The sequence below is a fragment of the Lepisosteus platostomus genome, chromosome 2 (assembly GCF_059453375.1).
Source record: "Lepisosteus platostomus isolate fLepPlt1 chromosome 2, fLepPlt1.hap1, whole genome shotgun sequence".
Classification (NCBI taxonomy): domain Eukaryota; kingdom Metazoa; phylum Chordata; class Actinopteri; order Semionotiformes; family Lepisosteidae; genus Lepisosteus; species Lepisosteus platostomus.
The window spans coordinates 61,301,358-61,325,728 of NC_142612.1; the positions used below are offsets into that span (position 1 = coordinate 61,301,358).

General features: G+C 39.6%; 1 protein-coding gene across 2 annotated transcripts; it reads left to right on the forward strand.

Annotated features, from left to right (window-relative positions):
- The first annotated feature begins 10,023 nt into the window (after positions 1–10,023).
- Positions 10,024–21,204, forward strand: cldn15lb (claudin 15-like b). Of its 2 annotated transcripts, none has more exons than XM_088611197.1 (5): positions 10,024–10,307; positions 18,436–18,600; positions 19,285–19,366; positions 19,590–19,700; positions 20,921–21,204. In XM_088611197.1, the coding sequence occupies exons 1-5, from the start codon at positions 10,088–10,090 to the stop codon at positions 21,006–21,008; spliced, it is 666 nt and encodes a 221-aa protein (XP_088467323.1). In that variant the 5' UTR covers positions 10,024–10,087; the 3' UTR covers positions 21,009–21,204. The 2 variants fall into 2 exon arrangements, with proteins under 2 accessions (XP_088467323.1, XP_088467331.1); XM_088611205.1 differs by lacking the exon at positions 10,024–10,307 and adding an exon at positions 14,530–14,939.
- Positions 21,205–24,371: the final 3,167 nt, after the last annotated feature.

Genomic DNA, 24,371 nt, shown 5'->3' on the forward strand with positions numbered 1-24,371 from the left:
CTTCCTGCCACCTGTTCTTCCTGTTTTCTTTGGTTTGATCTGGTTTGTTTGGGGCTGTGCTTTCTCTCTCACACGCCCGCTGTCGGCCTCTCTTCCTGTGCCTGTGTGTTTGATGTGCCCCATCGTGAAAGATAGTTTCAAGGAGTTTCAGACATAAGCGAGCGGTGTATGCGAGAGTCCAAGGCAGTCCAAGACATGGTGGGGGTGAAAGAAGTTTAATTACAGACAGGCTTTTCCGGAAAGCAAGACAGGTGTCCAAAATGTACACTTGCTAAGCTCAGAATATAATCATTTTCGGGCATTTTGGTACACTTCAAATGCCATGACCTACCATAAAAATGACATTAATGAGAGAGAAACTCCTGAGCATATTTAGGACCAGTGTGAAGATTACCACCTTTAGTACGTAACGCTTTTTCACACAGCGTATTTTCTCTGCAAACAGTCCACACAGCAGGTGTCTGTCTCTCTGCTTCAGCAGAAGCAAATTGAAAAAAAACAATTCAAGCTATAGAACACAATGGCAAAATGAATGAATTGATTGAGGAATAAAAGAGCAAACACTTAAACATACTATATACTCTTGTTCTGTAGACCCTGGGATTAGCTGTGATGTTTACATCCATTGTTATCAGCAGTATGAATGAATTTGTATGTTGACATAATTCAAAGCCTGTACATTTTTAGGAGGAGCAAGAATCCATCATGTACGGCAGTATAAACCGAACATAATCTTTTGCCGTAATAATTCATCTTAACACGATAAATAAAATAATACAAGACACAGAGATAACAGTACTGTAGTGTTATAATAATAATAATTGCTTACACTTATATAGCGCTTTTCTGGACACTCCACTCAAAGTGCTTTACAGGTAATGGGGACTCCCCTCCACCACCACCAATGTGCAGCATCCACCTGGATGATGCGACAGCAGTCATAGTGCGCCAGAACGCTCACCACACATCAGCTATCAGTGGAGAGGAGAGCAGAGTAATATAGCCAATTCATAGAGGGGGATTATTAGGAGGCATGGGAAATTTGGCCAGGACGCCGGGGTTACACCCCTACTCTTTTCGAGAAATGCCCTGGGATTTTTAATGACCACAGAGAGTCAGGACCTCGGTTTTACGTCTCATCTGAAGGACAACGCCTGTTTACAGTATAGTGTCCCAATCACTATACTGGGCCATTAGGACCCACATGGACCGCAGGGTGAGCGCCCCCTGCTGGCCCCACTAACACCTCTTCCAGCAGCAACCCTAGTTTTTCCCAGGAGGTCTCCCATCCAGGTACTGACCAGGCTCACACCTGCTTAGCTTCAGTAGGTTACCAGTTGTGAGTTGCAGGGTGATATGGCTGCTGGCTACAGTGTTGATATGACTCATATAGTCTCTTAAGGTCCAGTCTACAATACGACAGTATGGTGGATAATTTTATTAATATAATTCCCTCATCACAACCTTCTATAGGATAAAGTGGGTGTGGATAACAGATGTCATTTAATTGAAGTAGACAAAATCACAGAGAGACAGGGAAATACAGGCATACAGAAATCAAAATTAATGACCTAAATCTTCCTCTCCTTTCCTGGCTCACACAAAAAATGTTTTTTACTCCAACCTTACAATGACCCACCATTCCCAACTTTCCCATTGAGGCAAACCATGTTCAAAGCTAAGAAATCAGTGCTACCACAGCCAGCCCAGTGGAGCCACTCAGTCAAACCAGTGACAGTACCTCTTTCCCCCAGCAGAGGGCAGGAGGTGATGGTCATACACAACTCAGAAAATTACCACAAAACAAAGGATTTATCAGTCATGGCTTTACAGTAGGCTTGACCCAGTGCGTGGGGATTAGTATTGCTGCCCCACAGCTCTTGTGCTTGATTCCATGTTTTTGTTACTGCGTGGAGTTTGCCTGTTTCCATGTGTTTATTTCAGGAGCTCCAGTTTCCTCATATCTTCACACAAGACACACGTGATGGACTTGGGTCTTGTGGTGAAGGAAACAGAGTAGTAGCAGCAATAGTAGTAGTATTGGAGCTGGAGAGTATCCCAGCAAGCATGGAGGGAAACACCCTGGATGAGATGCAAGTCCATCACAGGGCACACCCAGATACAAAACAAAACACGTACACACTCACTGTTTTACCAGAAGCAAGTGCACTTAACAGTATGTCTTTGGATTGTGAGAGGAAACTAGAGCAATTGGTAGAAACCCACGTGAACACAGGGAGAACATAAAAACTCCACACTGATAGCACAGCAGGTCAGGAATTGAACCCAGGGCACCAGCAATACAATCTCCCGAATAATAATAATAATAAAGGAATTTGCAAGAGGTGGAGAAAGTAGTAGAGTAGTATCTGCAGTGGCTGTCTTTGATCAGTTCTCATTATACATACCGAGAGAACACAGGTCTAATCATTTAGTCAGCCTGCTTTAAGGTTTATCAGTCAGAACAGGGAAAACAGTTGGGTTATAATTGTTTTTGGACTGAAGGGAGAAGCAGGTTTGCTCTCCTTTAGTGAAAGGAAAAGCCAGGTTAGAGTTCTGGTTAATAATAATAATTGCTTACACTTATATAGCAGTTTTCTGGACTTTCCACTCAAAGCGCTTTACAGGCAATGGGAATCCCCATCACTACCACCAATGTGCAGCATCCACCTGGATGGGGAATCTTTTGTCGGGTTACAACTACAGGGGAATTCTGTGAAGCAAAACAGGTTAGGGATCAAGTCGGGGTCAGAAGCTTTTTACATCAAGACAAATCCAGCTTCCACTCTTTCCAGTTTCTGACTGTTCAAGACAGGTTTCCTCATTATTGTTATGTTTAATTATTCTTTCCTATTACAGTAAGCCATATCTTCCTCTCTGGTCTTAAAATGTTTACTCGGCATAAGTAAAGCATACTGTATGACTACCGACTTATCAAGATAAGTTCTTTGTGGCAACATTAGTACTGATTTTAAGTTTTTCCTAAGAAAAAAGAATGATGTTTCTTGACAGCACTCAGTTCTTTCTAGAAGAATGTAGTCATTATCCTGCTGTGAATTGTCAGGTGGCACTAAGCACTGAAATCTTCCTATTCAATCAACAAAAATGCACAAAAAGATGGCACATGCCTGGGAGGATAATCAGGACGATCATAATAATCGTAAGAGTGGAATGAGAGAAGGAGCAAGGATGGAAAGACAAGTGAATGAATCCAGCTGTCTGGCCTGTGAAAAGAAGAGCAACCTCATTTTTTGCTTTTTAGCAATGTGCAGTGTGGGGACATGAAAGCTGAAGAATTTTGAAAAGCCCCAATCTTGCAATGCTTTGATCGACATTAACCAAGAGAATTCAAACAATGGTCAAAGTTAAGCAGCTCTTCTATCATTTGATTCCACTGCTGCGGGTCACAGTTTTTGGCTTTAGGAACATTCTGTAGTTGTTATCTGATAGGGTATTACCAATTACTGTACAATACTTTGTTGGCATGGTGGATCAATGGTTAGCATTGCTGCCATGCAGCACTGGGGCCCTGGGTTCAATTTCTGTGGTCCTGTCTGTGTGGAGTTTGTATGTTCTCTCCATGTTTGTGTGGCTTTCCTCCCACAGTCCTAAGATTATTGGCTAATTATTTTTTGGGAAGCTTTTTTTGTCTGTGGGTGACTTGCAATGGACTGGCATCCTATCCAGGGTGTTTCCCTGTGTATCCCCATCCTTCTGTGTGGGGTCTGCATGTTCCCTGGGACCTCCAGTTTCCACCCACTTTGCAGAGACATTCTGGATAGCTTACTTAACATCTGTATGTTGTATTGGAGTAATATTTCATCCAGGGTGTAGGACTTCAGGATTACCATAAATCCTATCAGTGGCTAAGTGGCTTTCTGATACCGGATACAATACTAAAAACAAAAAATGCTTTTAGTCTCTACCTTTCTTCTCAGATAGAAAAAAGTTTTCAGACCTGTCATGTATTTTACATTATCTTTCTGTCAACCAATATGGAAGCTTTTACTGTTATTGTGTCTTCACCACCAGATGGTGCTTATTCAACAGGTAAATGTAAAGTTTTTACTTACCCAAATGCTCCCTGAAAAATGCTTCTCTGTCTCCACAAACCTGCCTTCAATTTAGGATGAAATATGCTAAAATACATCTACAAAAGTACAAATATCTTTTTTATATGAAAAGTGTTGGACTTTGACTACAGGTAAATGTTATACAGACCAGCAAACAAAAAAACATACTATATACAGTAAGAGTTTTTCATCTCACAAAAACATTTTTGAGAAGGGCCAATAAGAAATTAAAAGGCACTGGGAATACACAGCTCTGTACACAATTACACAGCTTGACTGGTGAAGCAAGCCACAAGGGAAATTCTCTGACCTCAATCATGTTACAGGCTCAAATACTTTTTTGAATGGAACAAGTAATAGGTTTTCTTCCATGTTGAAAAAAGAAGAATGAAAACATTTTCTTTCTTCTCTTTTAAGCATGGAATAAACCTATTAATTGTTCATCTGCAGCCTACGCATGCTGACGCAGCTACCCTCCTAAATGACTTTTTTGAATTTCTAGAATGTAATTTTCCAAGAAACTGAAGTTCTGTGGAGGATTTCCCCTTGTATAGCAGCTCCAGTCAGAGGGTTTGCCTGAAAGGTTTTCTTTCTTTGAAAAGGTTCTATCTAGCTCTTCTTCTAGAACGCACCAAGTTCATTTCACACATTTCTGAGAACAATAGTTTAATACTTAAAAAACCCATGACCATTTAAGAGTGGTAAAAACTGGAATTCTTGCTACCAACAATGACTCCAAAAGATGTTAGTGCTCGACTGCTAATGCTTATTACTTTCACATTTTCGTTTTTTAACAAAAAATACAAAATAGCTTCATTTTGGAGTCTTTCTATTAACTTCTATCTATTGATGTATTTAATTTAAATATGAATGCAGCTTATAAAGTACTGTACTGTTAATTAGATATTATGTTTCGCTCAGTCTGCTCTTAGAAACTCAGAGAAACAGGTTCACTTAATTGTGTGTTTCTGATCTATACTGAGTGAGATCAGGCTTTCAAGTTCTTGTACATTTTGTAAACTGTACATTTCAGAAAGCACTTCCAATCCAGCTTTGAATTTTTGGATTGTAAACTTTGGGTAATATAGTTTCTGAGATTTGGTGATTGTAGTTTATATTTAATTGTACTGGACAGCTGTAGCCTAACTATTAAAGAAAACCTTTTTACTTGACCATTACCTTGAACAGATACTCTAATGCAATGGATACTGACGGACTGATAATGTGGTTTCATGTGGCTTCTAAAAGTCATAAATGACAGCATGGGCATATTTAAAATAGACAATCATTTACTTTTGCTTGAGTCACTAGTATCAAGGGAGAGCAGCCCTTTCAGAGCAAAGTGCAATGTCCACTGATAGCTGATAAGCTTTCATGGCAGATGGTGTATACAGTATGTGACCTGCCCATAGAAGAGCTCTTCTTCAAGGAGGACGGCACTCTGTGGTTACAGAAAGGATCGATACATTCCCGAATGTAATGATCTGTTCCTGGATCCTCAATGATATAGGACATGGAGAGCATAAACCTTTGAAGCTTCGTGGCATGTCTATACTTCCGATCTAATACAAAGTTCCAATTTTCAAGGTGTTTCTGACATAGATCTATATGTTTTGCATCTCTCCATATTCATGCAAATGTGAAAGGGAAATAGACTGTGGATTGTCAATGCTGACCAGAGACCCTTCATTTCCATTTATACAGACAGGAGCCACCAAGATTGATTAGTGAAGGATCAATAATCCTCTGGAGCTATATGTAGGGACTTCCCGTCAGAACACTTCCAGTTAATGTGGGTAGAAATGTAATTTCCTCCACTAAATATGAATAGTTTCCTGCTGGCATTAGAACACATAGCAGACTTTGACCTTTTTCATAAGCTCCCAATGCCAGTCCACTGACTCATAAAGTCATTACATAGTCTTGTCTTCTGTAATAAACAAACCTGAGCTGGCTCTCTGGCTCTTTGGTTCTTGTTTTTGAAGTTATTTCTACTTTATTTTGCAGTAAAGAGTTTTTCTGAGATATTTTCATGACCTGTGCACATACTGTATAAGACTATTAATCAACAAGCATATTTACGGTGTAAGTAATAAAGTACACAATCTGGAATTTACCAACAGTCAACATCCTGTGTTTCAGAAAATAAGTTGCAATACATGTGTTATGGGTGTCCCTGATGTGTTATTGGTTTTCCTAATGTTAACCTTTATGTTAACACAATAAGTCATTCATTAATGGTACAATATGAACAGAGCTGTTTCTCTTGATGTGCAGTATCTGCCAAAGTCCACTAACCGTTACAACAATAAATGTTTGTATCCCTGGGAGGGGTTAAGGAGAGAACGTTGTAGCACAAACCATGATATAGACTGTGCTACTTTTGTATTCTGCTTTCATACAGATTGTGTTGCTGCTTGTAAATGTATTTTTAATTTAACACTTTGCAGTGTTACAAGTTACAATTGATAATTTTCTGCACAAGTAATCCAGAAAACAGAATGGCCGTCTAAGCAAGGAGGAAGAATTTACTAAACTAAGTTTTTTTTAATTAGTTTGGATTGAGATCTAGCCAGATGCATTTGCAATGTCAAAACCGTGACAGTTGCAGTCTTAAACCTTCTTCAGCACTCTTCACACCTGCAACAAATTTGAAATATGCATTTTTGTTAAAATAACAATACAACAACAGTAGGATCCTTTCTAATAACAATTGGCTATAATATAATTGTTTCTTGGCTAGGATATTATCAAATATAGTATCTTGGATGTTAGCCTTCTGCTTTTACAATACCTGCCAAACATTTCTTAGTAATCTTTTCTCTCTAGGATCATAACTGTATACAACAACATACAACACCATGGAGGTGGTAGCTGAGAGGAGAATGCTGACCAAGCTCACAGCCATCATGAACAACACCTCTCATCCGCTTCATGGGACTGTTACTGGGCAGCGGAGCACTTTTAGCAATAGACTGCTCCAGCTACGGTGTTCAATGGAACGTTTCCGCAGGTCTTTCCTCTCGGCGGCTGTCAGGGTGTATAACGCTGCCCTAGGCTAGGACTGTTAGCCCTTCATTTGCTTGTCTATGGACAGCATGTTTGCTCCATTGTACTTTTTGGACAATCAGTCTGTATAAACCTATGCACATTGTGCACATATTTTATTGTTTTTACAGTGACTATGATCATCACATTTTGCACACACCTATGTATTTTTTTTATTTATTTATTTTGTTTTCTTTTGTTTTATAACTATTCTGATGTCTGTTTTTGCTTGTCTTGGGCTGGACTGCTGTAACACGTCAATGTCCCTATGGGATTAATAAAGTATTATCTATCTTTACTGTAGCTGATTGAATTGCAGAAAGCATACCCTTCAATCACAAGTCTACATCAAAATGTGGTTCTGTTTAATGACCATATCCATGGGGAAATAAATTAAATACAGTAGCTATGGCAAAGCATTTGAATCTCTAAGCAGATTTGGAGAATGGTAAACTGACTAATTTTATGTTTTACAGAGGAAACACTAAACTGGGATATTTAATATTTAAATGGTTGCCAGAGTCACATTGAGGCATTAGTTGTATAGTTCACCCACTGGCAGAACAGTATGATCCTAACCTCATAATCCCGCCTGGCCTATAAATTAATAATGTTGATCAATAATTCACCAGTCATTAAAACTACGAATAGCCAAGAAACATTGGTTGTTCAGTGCCATGATATAATATTACTTCTATAAATCCAAAAAATTGACTTTTTCACAATTTTCTTTTACTTTAAATTCATTTTTCTTCAAGAATGAAAAAACATAATTGGTGATAACATCCGAGAACCTTAAAATTATTTGAAGAATGATGCTGTCTTCTCAACCTGGCATACTGTAGTTCTTACACAACAATTGTCAAGCTCAGACAGGGTTGCAACCTGTGGTTGCCCGGAGCATTGCACCCGAAGCCGTGAGGACCACCTGTCTGTTCATCCAGCTCCCTTTCAATCAGGGACCCATCATCCAGTCATTCCCTCCAGTAGCAATAGGCACAACATTTAAGTCCCAAAACCCCACTGGATCAGTGCTCTGACATGGAGATACCTAGAGCAGAGCAGTTCCCTTTGCGAGATGTCAAATCTCAGATCACTGCTTTCCTTTGGCTTCCTGATCTTCACCCACAGTCAGGATTGTCAACTTCCCAGTCAACCTCACTACTCCAGACCTTCTAGTCAGCCCTACTGCTCCAGGCCTCCCAGTCAGCCTCACTGCTCCCAGCTGCTCAGTCAGCCTCACTGCTGCAGGCCTCCCAGTCAGCCTCACTGCTCCCAGCTGCCCAGTCAGCCTCACTGCTGCAGGCCTCCCAGTCAGCTTTACTGGTGAAGAAATCCAGGTCCTGCAGTTAGGTTTCAGCCTGTCATTCTGACTGTAGCAGTGCACAACAACTGGCTGTGGCATGACTCTAACACCCAACCACCTTACGATAAGTTTACTGCAAAGATAAACAACCACAGTTGCAGTGGGATTTTAATGTATTAATGTAACAACCCTTATATTATTTAATGTGGCACTTGTGTAGCAAGCTGTGCAGATATTATGTATAATTATAAAACATTCACCATCTAATCAGTTTTTTCTAGTTTCAATCAAAAAGGTACAAGTTAATGTATTTCAACAGCCTTGGTTAAGGTTCTGAGTGCAACATCACACAGCATCTTGAATATTTTTTTTTAAAGGTGGCCATTGAGTTTCCTTTCAAATTAACAACTCAAAAGAGGAGGGGAGGGAGACCGTCATAGGTATAGAGGCACATGGTCAGTTGTCCCAGCTGGTAAATCTGAAGAGTTCACTGGCCCTCCAGAGATCATGAAATATTTGCTCAGAGGGATCAGAGGCATCGCTGCAGAATTCACTATTGACATCTGACTGTTCCAGCTTTGATGGTTGTGTCACTCCTTAGCATTCTACTTTTAAAGCTGGTTCTACTATAATTACTTGCACAGGTAAGTATTAAAAATCTTTAAATTATTTTCTTCTTGCTTGATATAGTCTTTTTTCTACATTTAATAAACTGGTTAAAGTAAATAAAGTGTTCCAGGTATTCAAAGTGATGCCAAGAGATTGATTCCGCTCTATATTAAGCAGTTCAGGACATTTAGAAGGGTTTTACTGAAAACATGTACTGTATATAGCACTGAGAATATTTTTCACAAGGATTTTTATAATGAATCCACACGTTTTTATTTAAAAATAACAGGGGACATGGTACATTTGACATATAACACAGGAGCAAGTAAAGTTGTTTTTAGGAAGACTATTTTTTTATATCGAAAAGCTGTCCAAAGTACATATACTATATAAACAAATTGTCTGTGTCAGTTTTCTGCTTTCAAAATTATACACACAGGACGCATTAATACTTAGCTGAATACATTTAAGAAAGGGGTTCTTGTCATTTGTAGGATTAGAGTTAAAATTGGAATAGTTAAGCTTAAATATACCATACTCTAATATGTTCAGGTATACAGACACAGATACAGGCTCTCCTTTTGTAATGGATGGATGTTAACTCACAACTACAGAAGAGTCGATTCTTCTGTTGAAACAGTTTCACCTGTGCAACATACTGTAGAGCCTGTGGGAGCAGTTTCACAGTATTGGACTCAGTCTGGGTACCTCATCATTGCAACTGATATCTAAAAATGTTCAAGCCTCTGTCACTCAAGCAACGGAACGCATCGTTCATTTGTGGGCCTGGGGGTTCCTGCACAGAGCAGGTGTTTGATAATCTGGGCAGTGCCCTTCTGCCAGGCCTGGAATGTGTATCTTCTTCTCAAAACCAATAGAACCCACCTACTGTACAGTCTGGCTAGCGGGGCCAGCTCTATCGGCACAATGGTAGTGTGTCCCATAGTTCCAATGGGTGCAGTGCATCATCTCACCCTCACTGTGCAGCCTGTCGTCTCCACAGGTTCTCCCCCCAAACGCTTGAGCTGCACCGCTGAGAACGTATGAGCTCATGGCTGTGGTGGCACTTCAGATCCTTGGGCTGGTCATGGGATTGCTGGGCTGGATCCTGGACACTGTCGCTACCAGCTCGCAGACCTGGAAGGTGTCCACCAAGGTCGACTCTGTGATCACGGCCAACTGGGTGTTTGAGGGCCTGTGGATGCAATGTGCTGCTACCGCACTGGGGTCCATCCAGTGCAAGAAGTTCCCCACTGTGCTGGGCTTGGATGGTAAGTGCCTACACACTCACACCTTTTGCAACCTCCTAAGAAAGGCATTTCCCTGCTTTTATTAAACAAATGTTTCACTTCTATTTTCAATACAAGCTGGGTGATGCATTGCTGTGCTTGTGATACATAATAAAGTCAAGGGTAACTGTCAGTTTTACAAAATGATTTAATTAGCAGGATTCTTGACAGTATGTGAGCTGAGTAACATTCTCAAAACATCATGTTCTGTGTAACATTCTCAAAAGTCTTCCTTTGAAAGTTCTACCTCTTTGGTATGAATATGAGTGGCAAAAATTCTGACTTAAAGATAAAGTTTACTGGGAAGACTGTTCATTAAATGTGTTGCATGAATGATAATGTATGGAACAAACCACCCGGTGGCCAAAATATTAGGACCCCTTGGCAAGTGAACTGATTGACTGGGTAAGGAAAGAAATGAGTGATGGTTGTCTTGAGGAGTGAGACTGACTTCCATCACATTCGTCCACAGACCTCAGTCCTCCTGACAGCCGGTGGAGCTATGGAAATGTGCAGCTCAATCACCTTTCCTCTTACCAAAGCTTCAGCTGAATCATTGGTAATGTTAATTAAAATAGGTTGGGAAAATTCCACTGTTGGGAAAATAGGGTGTGAATTTCCATTACTCCTATCAGGGATATGCCTCTGTCTCCCCGGGTGTAAAAGTAATAAACTCAGAAAATCTTTTTCTCACCTGCAATCTCACTCTCAAACAATGTAAAATAACTCTCTTATCTCCGGAATTACTGCTGTGTTCTCTGCTTTGTTCCTGATCTTTGTCTGTTTTTGGTTTTGTATTGTTATGTTGGATGTGACGCTGTTAAACAAATATACGTTGAATTGAATTGATTTGATTTGAATTGAATTGATGGGTGTATCCTGTCTTGCGCCCCTGTCTTGCTGGGATGGGCTCCAGCTTCCCCACAACCCTGTGTTGGATAAAGTGATTGGAAAATCAATGGATTAATTGAATGGAATGGAATATCATTGTGCTGGAAAGAGAGGCTTGGCGGGAGCTACTGATATTTCAGAATTTGGTGGAACAAACCACATGTCCTGCACAAGCTCAACATGTTATTGTTAATGTGCCCTTCCTCACATATAGGCCAGTAAGTATATGAGCTCATTTGTGAGATGACTTGGATGCCAGTGTGAGGCATCAAAGTTACAGATGAGGATACAGTGTGTCTGAGAAAGATGTTCTCTACTGAACCATTCTATCAAATGCCCTTTCCAGTAAGCTGTTGTTGTTTCCTTATCCACTGGACTCTCCAAGGTTTCAGAGGGCAATTTGCACTTTGTATTTTTAATATTTCAAAGAGAAATTAAATCCTAGGTTTTAATAGTTTTGTGGTTGACAATATTTATATGTATTGAGACATGCGGTTTTAGAAACTGACATTGAATGTGTTAAACTGATTGTCCCATAGTTTCCAAACAAACGAGGGTTCATGTGGGTTTTTGCAGGGTGCTCTGGCTACCTCACTGTTTATTATTATTATTTTTAAGTTTCAACAGTGCCTTTTGTCCCAAAGGATCAAAAAGTGCTTTTAGTCTCAGATAGATCACCATTACTGGTGTGGAAATGTACCACCTACAGGTCTACCAACACCGTTTGGAGAACTTTGGTTTTCCTTTGTAATCTCCCGTCCCATTACTGACAATGTTCTTGTTATTCTTTATTATTATTGTTATTCTTTGCTTCTGAAATCTGACAAGATGACAGAGTGGTAACACTTCTAACAGAACATGGTAGATATACACAGTTTGTATTTATGGCCATTTGGTTTTAGGTTACATTATTTTAAAAAAGCATAAACCAGTCCAAGTGTTATAATCAAGGGTTTAAAATGTGTTGTTTTCAGAATTAATTATTAGAACTATATTATTTTAACAAGTTTTCTAATAACTAGTAATATTTTTTTTTCTTGAGTAATACTTTTAAAATTAGAAGCTTCTTTTGGAAAAACAATTTGATTATTTTTAATCATGTTATTTTATAGCAAAATAAAATGACCAAAGTTGGGTAATTCAGGAATTTTCTACTGCTACAAATGTGATTACCAGAACATTAGTAAAACATTTACTAAGTTCAGCAAGAGCAGCAGTGGAGTTGAACTCAGAGTTGAGGATATATCCATGTATTATAACTTTCAGTAGGAACACTGTCTGTACTGTATTATTTCAAATATTCCACAAATTGGGAAGAGACAGGCAAATAACATTTTGGTGACTCCTGAGTGGGTTGGCATAAATTGAAAAATCCAAAACGCTGCTTAAAAAGAATAGGGTCACCTCACATTAGTTTAGATTAAGTGATGATGCTTTTTTCAGCAAAGCAAAAACATGACAGGCGGGAAGTAGATTAATTTCAAAGCATGTTTTTCTTTATCATGAAAGTGTGCCAACCAGTGTTTCATAGCGCAGTTTTGACTGAGGTAACACTGGTATTCCCAGCATTGTTGTGGCTGTTTGGGCTGAAATCATGATTACATGTAATGCAGATTCCCAAATCCTTTCTCATCTGAACAGTGTCAACTCCCTCTCTCTATTGCCCTGTGATTCATGTTGCTCACTCTCACAAACATGGCTACAGTTTCTGAGTCCCCTGAAGCTTGAGGGTAAAACTGCCAATAAACTGATTGCATATTACACATCCAGCTGTAAATTGACTCTATCTGAAAAACATATATATCCTATTACTTGCTAACTCTAGAGAGAGTGTTTGGGTTTCTCTCCAGCAGGTGTGGTGTCTTTTCAGACTTTTCATCCCATTTTAAGTATTTAAGCCAGTAGTTTTTAGGCAATTTTGAAGTGGTGCAGTTTTCATCTGCGACCTGGATGCCCACTGGTGGTTCCTGTGCTTGTCACCTCATTCATTCAAATAGATGCATGGCCTGGGATTTCACTTGTGCTTGTCACTTACTGGTTTCCATAGGATATTTAAAGAGCTGATCGTCAGATTTCCATTCATTTTATTATAATGTGTCACCCAGGCTCTTTCACTACAGTATCCACCCCTCCTAGTGTCACAATGGAAGTGAAAGAGTAACAGAGTCATTATTATATGTTATAGCCAACCTCTACTGTTACATAATTGGAGTTCAGGTACAAAGGCCTCATCCAGACACAGGCTGAACCACCCCTAAATTTTACACAAGGGCCCAAGGGTTCTGGACCATGGAGGAGTGGGAGCCTATCCCTACAAGCAACAGGCACAAGGCAGGATACACCCTTGATGCGATGCCAGTCTATTGCAGGGAAGATACACTCACATCCAGGGCAATTGTTCCAGAAGCCAATGAACCTACCAGTATGCCTGTGGACTGTGAGAGGAAACCAGATCACCTGGATGGAAATCCACACAAAAATAGGGAGAACGTACAGCTCCATGCAGATAGCAACCCCAGAACTGACCCAGGACCTCAGCGCTGCCAGGCACCGTGCCACCACTGTATAACCATACCTTTTCTGCAACACACAACTAGGAATTGGACTTATCTGGCCTCATCCATTGGTTTAAAATTGGGAAGCATTGATTCACTTGAATGCCACCTGCTTTTGCAGGCTCCACTACGCAGAAATACATAAACATCTTGTGATATCTAGCTCAGCTAGAAACTTCAGAAAAGCTAAGGTATGGACTATTGATCCCGTGAATTTTTGAGAAGCTTGGTTCCCTTTGTGCACTCAACAGATCATCCACTGTTCCTTTGAAGTTATTAAATATTTCCCATAGCTCTCAGCACTTGCTCCCTGTTTGCTTTTACCTTGTAAAAAAAAACCTGGTGTTTCTTGTTGAATCTGGGCGGATACTGTCAGTACAGAACCTGTAGTGATCAAGACCCACAATATTGTGAACTGGCAAAGCATTGAGCAATTTTAGCCTTTTAGCATGTGCAATCCCGTTTATGTCTTAACTGGTTGCTGACGAGATTTCACATTCTAAGTATCAGTTTCCAAAAAAGGGTATATGTGTGAGTTTGTGTTTGTATCTATGAGGTGAAAAAGGGACCTTGGCCTCCCCAGCTTCCTTGTTTTAGTTTATTCAAAAGTAAATAATGTAAAAAGGATGTTGTCATCAACTTTCGCCATAAAATATACAACCTCTTCATAAAGATCAGTCAAGGCCATGACGCTGAAGCCACTCCTTGTAAAATGAAAGGGGAGGAGAGACTCTTATAATTTTATAGCTTCAGAGCAAAGAGCGCAGTTACAGTACTTCAGAACTGAAGTGGCACCCACAGGCTGGACATCAGGGCTTAAGGACACAGGGAAAGGACAGTGGGAGCTGTGGATTTCTCCCTCTATTTTTTTTCATCAAATATTTGTGTACCTGTCTGATCTCTCCTTTTTAGTCTTTTTTTTCAAAATTTGAAATATTGTGGACAGCGATCATGTCAACCGCATTAGAGCTGTCGGGGTTCTTGCTCTGTATAGCATGCTGGCTCCTCACCGGAGTCAGTCTGTCCAACGACTACTGGAAAGTGTCCTCGTACGCTGGCAGCGCCAACATCTTCAACAAGCAGTACGAAAACCTCTGGATGGCTTGTGTTGAGGACAGCACAAGCGTCAAGAACTGCAGGGACTTCATGTCAATGATGACTTTGCCTGGTGGGTATCCTGAGCACAAGGCCAAGCGCTCGTGTCTGTAATTGTTCAAGAGCAGCAGAGGAGGTAGAACCTTCATTTGCTTTTCTAGACAGTCCTTTGTGTATTAACAGAAACAAGGAGGTACCATAAAAAAAATTCAGCATACCAAGCTGAGGAGCCGTGTTTCTTGATGTTGCTCTACTGGGCGATCTTTTAAATATGGCACACACAAGAATGGAAAAAAACAACAACATTTGTCTTCAATAGACACAGAATGGTTTGGCAAAGGAATGATGCAGCCTTATAAAATCCGTCTTGGGAGTTGAACTCAACACTTTTTCTTTCAGGTATAAGGTGGCAATATGGCGAACAGAAAGTTTGCCAAGCCTTTGGGTGCTAGTTCTCAGTTTCACTTCCTTCTGTCTTTATGACTGGGTGAGGCAGCTTCTGGTAGAGAGATATGCAAACCCACCCAAGATCGGGCTCTCAAAGAAAAGTGCTGTTGAGTTTGTCTCACTCCTTGCTTTTATTTCACAGCTCCTTTGCCCCAGCTCGTGTTGAGTCCCGGTGATTCACAATGAATTTAGGAAACAACAAGAAATCTTAATATTGACTTATTCAATATTGTACCACTACAATTTTTGCAATTAAAGCATTCATTGATCATTTTTTCTTTTAAAGCCTGGCGGCAACGTATAAACTGCCATTCCACCAGTCAGTAGGACACCATCTAGACTTGCCACTATAAATCTTTCTGTAATCCTGAGAAAGGCAGAATTAAAACTTGGAAAGTGCTTTATCTTTCGGGTAACAAACGGGGTCAGTTCTTCATCTGATTTTGTAAATTTTATGACAAACACTGCACTACTTATAATGCCACTTTTAACAATGCCATTCTTCTAATGTTGTAGACTTGTTGAGCCGATTAACAGTGAAATGTTGGATAACAGACATGTATTGTAAACCTGTTTTGGAGTGAAGATGTGCAATGAAGTCGATAGCACTTAGATAACGGTAGAAAGCTGAAGTTTATTTTAGCAACCCAAGGGTCTTTCATTTGCAAGGTAGTATGAAATACATGAAGCTTTTTAAAACCTTTATTTAACAAACAAACCTGTTCATTTTCTCAGTATCTGCTGAGTATTTTGAGGATGTGTTAATTTGTGGATTGCTGATATCTTAATAAATTTCTATTAAGTTTCTGTGAAAGTTGTAGCCACTACAACTCCATCCATGGTATCTGATACACACTACAACCTCACAGAAACAGCAAAATAATGTGTGATTTAATAACACAATGATGTGCTTCATTGACAAGTATTTGTTAAGATTGCAGTTTGCAGTGAAAAATCCATGCATTCAGACTTTGATGATAATAATAACAACTCATTGATCATAATACAACATGTGTTTTATTTAGGACTTTTTGAAGTAATGTTTAAATTTAACATTTCAAAGTAAGGCAAAAGTGAAATATATATGACACCTTTTCAGAGTAATTGGCGGGACTGGAGCTACCAAGAATTTTCATGAGTGAAATATATATCGATGATAAAATGGAAGCTTTGTTAAAGCTGTGGTAAGGTAGCCAGCAAGCTTTAAAAGTTGACTTTGGGTTCTTCCTACAGTGGATAGATAAAATTTGTTTTTGTTCAAAGCTTTTAAAAAATGTGAGGAAGAGAAAAGGAGATAAATGCTTAAATCTTTGATTAGATGTGCATTTTAAACAGCTTATGGATGTTTGCCTGTTATGCCTTCAGGCACACAGGGGCAGCAACATCACTTTGCTGTTAACGTAACATTGGGTTTTTACAGGAAACGGTTGTCAGCCTCGTGCCCAACCTCCAACATGGAGGACCTGGCGCCCACCGTGAGACACAGACCCACTGCCCTGAGATTATGAGTGTCATGCTCTACCAGCAGAGCTAGCCAGGGCACTTAAACAGCTTATAAAAAGCTAAAACATTAGTTTTGTTAAGTATGTCCCAAAAACAATATGGAATACTTAAATTTTAAGTGTGTACAATTTAGGAACTTATGACATACAGATGTAATGTCTTAAATCTCATGTTACATTCAGGTGCTCCTGGCTAGAGAGAGAAAATATCTTTTTTTGAAGAAGCCCTTTCTTTCTGACGTTGCAGAATGATGACAGGATAAACAAATATCAGTTTCTTAGCACCTGCCTTATGTAATTTGTTCAAATATATTTTTATTTTGCTGGTGTTGTCAGCCAAAGCAACGTGCATTGGCACCCATTTATGCAGTTGGGCATTGTACTGAAACACTGGTCTAAGGCCCTAGTTTAAAGGTACAACAGAGGTGTACCCCACCTGGGATTTGAAATCACACCCTGCAGTACCCCCTAGAATCCAGAGCCCTCAAAGCCTCCTATAGTTATATAATCTCCACAGTGTGGTCTAAGGCAGAATATTGTGATCCATTTTTAACTAGCAGTTACCTAAAGTGCACTGCTGCCTTTGTTTTATGACATTGACTTACAGTATTACTATGAGAAACTAAATTAATTGAGTTTTTCCCATGGACCATAAAGTGCAGTTCCAGGAAAGACAACGTGCCTTACATTGCTCTGCCCATGTCTGAGATCCTGGAAACTGAAGCTTTTATGACGGAGGTGTCTGTGGACGTAGGGCAGCAGTGAATGGTTTTTGCTACCCACGTGTGATGGCCATGCAGTACTTAGAACTCTGAGTAATTCAGTTAATGAATTCTGAGGGCTCAGTTTAATACAGTCTTGACATTGACCTGCAGGGCAACACCCTGCGTATAATTGTGTCTTTATCTGTGTCTGCTAACATGGATCTGCATCTTCCCTGGGTGTGAAGTAGTGTGGGAAAAAACTGGCAATTTATTTTTTCTTAAATTATTTTCTTTTTAATTTTTGGTTTATTAGAGGGTGTGGCTATGCTCCATAAATAGGTTTAGTTACAACGAAGGTCTGTCACTTGGCCTGAATGCAATTCCTTTGTGGAATCTCTGAATAGCACTGCTTTTGGGGGTGATGCCTACAAAGCAGGTAAAGCCAGGTTAGCAGGTAATTGTTCTTTGAATTCTTTAAATTGAATCCTTTCCGTTGGATTTGGAATTAATCAGAATTAGTCAAAAAGGGATTTTTTTAAAGAGTTTGCTCCACTCAAAGTGCTGATGTGATGCTTTTATTTCATAATTTAGAAATATCCTTGTTAACAAGAATTAGTTTAAAAAACAAAAAAACATGCAGTGCCACTCTGTATAACTTTGACAAATGTACATGGCCTCTAACACACAAAAACAAGATTTTCAAGCATTTCACCTGCGATAGGACATTGGTCCATCTTTAAGGACTTGGTGAAAAAACACTAAGCAAAAAGACTGTAAGCATAAAAAAGGTACATTAATGTAGTGTCAGTCTGATGCAACTACCACATTATCCAAATAGACCCACCCAAATGCTCCCTGCAGGCTAAGCAGTTCCACTCATCTTTGTTGTCTTTTACTTTGGCTGTCTTGTTTTCAGCTTATATCCAGGGATGCCGGGCGCTGATGATCATTTCTCTGGTCCTGGGTCTGGTTGCCGTAATCGTGTCAATGATGGGACTGAAGTGCACCAAGATTGGCAATTCCAGCGAACAAGCCAAGGGAAAGATTGCTTTGGTGGGGGGAAGTCTCTTCATAACTGCAGGTGAGCAGCAGCCATTTGCCCTAAGCTGAGAACCTAGACCTGCACACAATGTACATTAGAATCAGAAGTGACAGCTATGGGTGACTGTCGGGTCTGTCAATCTATTCCCACCCAGCCATGAGCGTAACACATGCGTACGTACATACTGTATAAACCTAAGGAGATCTGCACATTTACACCCTGTGTGTTCATGAATGTATCTGGACATGCGGTACCACGTTCTATGCTGGTACTATAATATTTAAGTGTTAAAGTTACAGTTAAACAGTTAAACTCTCATGAAGTTTCTATTGGTGACCAACAAAGGAATAAATATATAATCTTTCATGTGACCTCAAAAGTTCAAGTTATTCACAAATTTGTGAGTCCGCAAAACCGTGCCTTCGTTAGCCTGCTCTAAATCGTACTGATGTTCTATTCCTAGTTCAACTCATTGCATCTAGACTATTTAAGTCTTATATTGTTAAGGTATTTTTGGAATTAAAGAATGGAAGATAAACACAGTCGGGATGTAAGGATGCAATTCTTATCAGACAAAAGCCCAGGTGATCCTTTTTTCCAAACCAGAGACTAATTTCAGGACAGTCTTTTAAGAAATTAACTTATTAACAGCCACACACAAGAATCACATCATTTAAACTGTGAATTACGTTCTAAAAATGACTTTTTTGACTCTTCATCTAGGTTTGACTTGTTTGGTGGCTACGTCATGGTATGCCTCCCAGGTTGTTAAAGAGTTCTATGACCCCTTCTATGGAGGCACTAAGTAAGTTTCTGAGGCTTTATCTATTTACTGTTTACCTATTTCATTTACTTGTCTTTCAGTACTTCATTAATTTACATGAATGAATTGATTTATTTGGTTGTATATTTCTCATACACAGAGCTTACAAATTTTATAGCTACATTTAAGCCCTGTAGCAGACTCAGACTATGATTTTTAATATCCTAGACATTTCTCGAACAGTACCTTTTTTCTCTGCCTGCAGGTTTGAGCTGGGGGCAGGACTCTACATAGGCTGGGGTGGTGCCTGTTTGGGTATCCTGGGAGGCGCGTTTCTTTGCTGTTCCTGCCGAAGAGGAACCACAGTTTCTAAAAGGTGAGCCACACCTCCTTACCTTAGTCAGAGGACTGGTCACTGCCAATATCAGCAGTGACTAGCTGTAGTTCTGGAGGCCTATAACAACGCAGGCCATCAAATCCTACAGATGTATCCGTCTGCAGCACTTTTACGACCTTGAGGTGTGATCTTGTAAGATTTCAGAAGCTCAGCAAGACTGGGTGTGGTTGGTACATGGGTTTTGACCTCCAAGGATTACTAGGTTGCTGCTGTAACTGTTAGGACCAGTAGGTGGTACCAGCACTCCTCTTTCTGGATCAAATTTTCCAACCCAATACTACAGGACGATGATTTTGGATAGTGTTGTAGGAGTCACTGTCCTTAAGTTGGGATGTTATAATTATAATAATAATAATTGCTTACACTTATAGAGTACTTTTCTGGACACTCCACTCAAAGCGCTTTACAGGTAATGGGGACTCCCCTCCACCACCACCAATGTACAGCATCCACCTGGATGATGCGACAGCAGCCATAGTGCGCCAGAACACTCACCTCACATCAGCTATCAGTGGGGAGGAGAGCAGAGTAATGAAGCCAATTCAGAGAGGGAATTCATAGATTAGGAGGGCCAATGAGAAATTTGGCCAGGACACCGGGGTTACACCCCTACTTTTTTCGGGAAACACCGTGGGATTTTTAATGACCACAGAAAGTCAGGACTATCCGAAGGACAGGGCTGTTTACAGTATAGTGTCCCTGTCACTATACTGGGGCATTAGGACCCACATGGACCACAGGCCTGCTGGCCCCACTAACACCTCTTCAAGCAGCAACCTTAGTTTTTCCCAGGAGGTCTCTCATCCAGGTACTGACCAGGCTCACACCTACTTAGCTTCAGTGGGTTGCTAGTTGTGAGTTGCAGGGTGATATGTCTGCTGGATATGTTAAACCAAGGCCCTGACTGCTTGGTCATTAAAGATTCCAGGGCACTGTTTGTAAAGTACAAACGCTGACGTCCTGACTAAATTTTACTTTATTTAAATTTAACTGAATTTAGCAAGCCATGTATTCAATTAATTCCAGGTTATTTAGGAGACATGTGAATGTCATGAAATGTCCCAGGTTGATTTTTCCACTAACCTATTTAATAGTGCCTGTGTTTTCTTTATGTTTGAATGCTTTATAAAGTGCTGTTACTATTGCAGAGTTTATTTGTGTCTCAAGCACTGGTTTTGTCTCGTGTTGTGTTCCTGCAGGGGATATGACTACTCAATTGCGGGTCAAAGTGCCCAGAAGATCTACAAGGCCTCCCAACCTTCCGAAGTTTCTAAAGCCTATGTTTAGTCTGTTGTCTTTCAGCCTTGTTCCTTATCGTGTCGCTTTCTTACTTTTTGTTACACTTTTGACATTTTTTGTGAGGGGGGAGTGGGGGGATAATCACCAGCATTTAAAAGAAATAATTTCAACTACAAATTACAGAAACACAATGTACTAATTTCTTGGCTGTGTGTGAACCTTTCAATAAAATTTAATTAAGTTATCAGATGTGTCACATTTTTACCTCATATAAGACATCATGCCAGTACAGAAGCCACTTTAGAAGCTTAAATAAACTAGCTGAAGTCATAAGTAATATAAGCATTTATAACGAGTATCTAGATTAGCAAAGAGCACCCCGAGAGTTCTCAGCATCACGTGACCTGGTGGAAACCACTATTGTAAACTGCAAAATAAAATATAATCACAGATTGGAGTTTTTGTATATCATTCCAGGAATTTTAATATTCCTGGTCTTCTAGTTGTTCTCTAGTATGTCTAATTCACGTCTTGTAATAGTTTTTCTTCTAACGTGAAAGAGGTATATCGCTCCTGTCCGCGCCTTGGTTACTCATTACTGCTGTTCCCAGGCAATTGTCTGATGTCATCTCGCCTCCTGAAACTTTTCAAAGGGACAGAGAATGCTATTTTTCTTAAGAATAGTGAATAGATCTCTAAAGCAATTAAGGTTTTAAATGTGTTCTCATCAGTCTCAGGACTGTCTTTGAATATTGACAAGTGTGATATGTTTTCTCTTAAGGATTCTAATTTAGATGCAATAATGAATATACCTGTAAAGAAAGTGGTTAATTATCTGGGTATTATAATCTGTAAAGACCAAGGTGAAAGATGTATATTGAACTTTACACCTATTTTAGATAAAACTAAAAAAAGATTCCAGTCTTGGTTAATGAGGAACCTATCGTTAGCAGGTTGCATTCTACTGTCGAAAGCAGAGGGTATCTCTCGCTTTGTGTATGCTTCGCTTTCACTGAATGTTCCTTCACATCTTATTGATGATTTTGACAAACTATTATATAACTTTATTTGGAAAAATAAACCTCATTATGTTAGAATATACCTCCTGAGTAAACCTAAAAATCAGGGTGGCAGGAATGTTAGACTTTTATATGTCAAATGTAATATTTTAAATTAATTGGATTAGGAAATATATTAATAATAAATAGAATTTGGAATCTTATTCCAAACATGATTTTTCAGAATGTTGGGGATATTGACTTTTTGTTAAAATGTAACTTTGATATAAAAAAATCCCAATTAAACTATCTAATTTTTAATAAGCAGGTGTTATTATATTAATTAATAATAATTACTTACACTTATATAGCACTTTTCTGGACACCCCACTCAAAGCACTTTACAGGTAATGGGGGTCTCCCCTCCACCACCACCAATTTGCAGCATCCACCACACATCAGCTATTAGTCGGGAGAAGAGCAGAGAGTAATGAAGCCGATTCATAGATGGGGATTATTAGGAGGCCATGATTGGTAAGTGCCAATGGGAAATTTGGCCAGGACACCGGGGTTACACCCCTACTCTTTTCAAGAAACGCCCTGGAATTTTTAATGAGTCAGGACCTCAGTTTTACATCTCATCCAAAGGACGGCACCTATTTACAGTATAGTGTCCCCGTCACTATACTGGGGCATTAGGACCCACATGGACCACAGGGTGAGCATCCCCTGCTGGCCCCACTAACACCTCTTCCAGCAGCAACCTTAGTTTTTCCCAGGAGGTCTCTCATCCAGGTACTGACCAGGCTCATACCTGCTTAGCTTCAGTGGGTTGCCAGTCCTGAGTTGCAGGGTGATATGGCTGCTGGACTTTATTATACAAACAATTTTTCACCACATACATATTATATTTGGAATAATAAAGACATTAAGTATAAAAATAAAGGCTTTTTTTTTACAGACTTGGTATAACAACAAAATGTATTTAGTGGCTCAACTGTTGAATGAAGACGGTAGATTGTTTACTTATCCTGAATTCCTGGAGAGATTTCAGTTCCCTGTTAGCCCTAAGGAATATGCAATTGTTTTTGATGCCATTCCGGAAGGTGTAGTGAAGTTGTTAAAAACAAATCAAAGCGCTATTAGGACTGACTTCCTTTCTGGTCTTACAACTGATTTATTCTTGGATGGTGTGGAAATAAAGGATAAGAAATGTAATAATACGCATATAAGAAATATTTGTAAACCCCATTTTATCCATCCTTGTTTATCTTTTTGGAATGTAATGTTAGAAAATATAAATTGGAAATTAGTTTGGATAACTCCTGCTAGATATTGTATTACAAATAAAGTTAAAGATATATCGTTTAAAATTGTTCATAAGTATTTTCCATTACATTAGTGCTCACTAAATTTAAGCATGAGCAGGATGATATGTGTGTTTTTTGTTTGGCTGAAGGGGAATCTTTGGTGTATTTATTTCTGATCCTATGGTTGGATTTGTATTTGTAAATTCTTTACACGTTTAATAAAAAATGTAAAAAAAGGGGACGGAGACTACCGCGTTGAACACCTATTACAGTGTAGTGCCCCCTTGTGGTCAATATGTACGGTAGACTATATCATTGCACATACTGTAATTCAAGCAATCAGGATGTATAGTTACAAAATTAACATCAAATCAAATCAAAGTTTATTTATCAAATGGTCAACAATACAGCGTGCAGCATTAGTTGCTGGCAATGAAATGTATTTTCCGCAAGCTCACAAAATCACAAGAATCACAGAAATCACAAAAAATCACAAAAACACAAAAATCACAAAATTGAGGTTATGAAAATAATTTTACATAATAATAGATATAATAGAAATTGAATAATATATACAAGTAGTGCAGTTATGCTGAATACAATGAAAACTGTGTGTCCATGTAGCCATTACAGGTGATTTGCTGAAGGAGCTGCAGGTGGCTATTTAGCAGTCTTATTGCCTGGAGGTAGAAGCTGTTCCGTAGTTTGTTGGACTTGGACTGAATGCTTTGGTACCGTTTACCAGACGGTAGGAGGGAAAACAGTTTGTGACTGGGATTACTGGGGTCCTTGAGAATGGACCTGGCCTTCTTCAGACATCTAGCTGAGTAGATATCCTGGATGTTTGGTAGCTCACAACCGGTAATGAGCTGCGCTGACTTCACCACCCTCTGCAGTACTTTGCGATCCTGGGCGGAACAGTTCCCATACCATGCAAACAGTCAGGATGCTCTCAATAGTGCACCTGTAGAAGTTGGCCTGGATATGTGATGGCATGCCAAACCTCTATAGCCTACGGAGAAAGAACAGGCGCTGCCGTGCTGTTTTGACCAGTGTGTTGGTGTGGTGGGTCCAGGTTAAGTCCTCTGAGATGTTAACTCCCA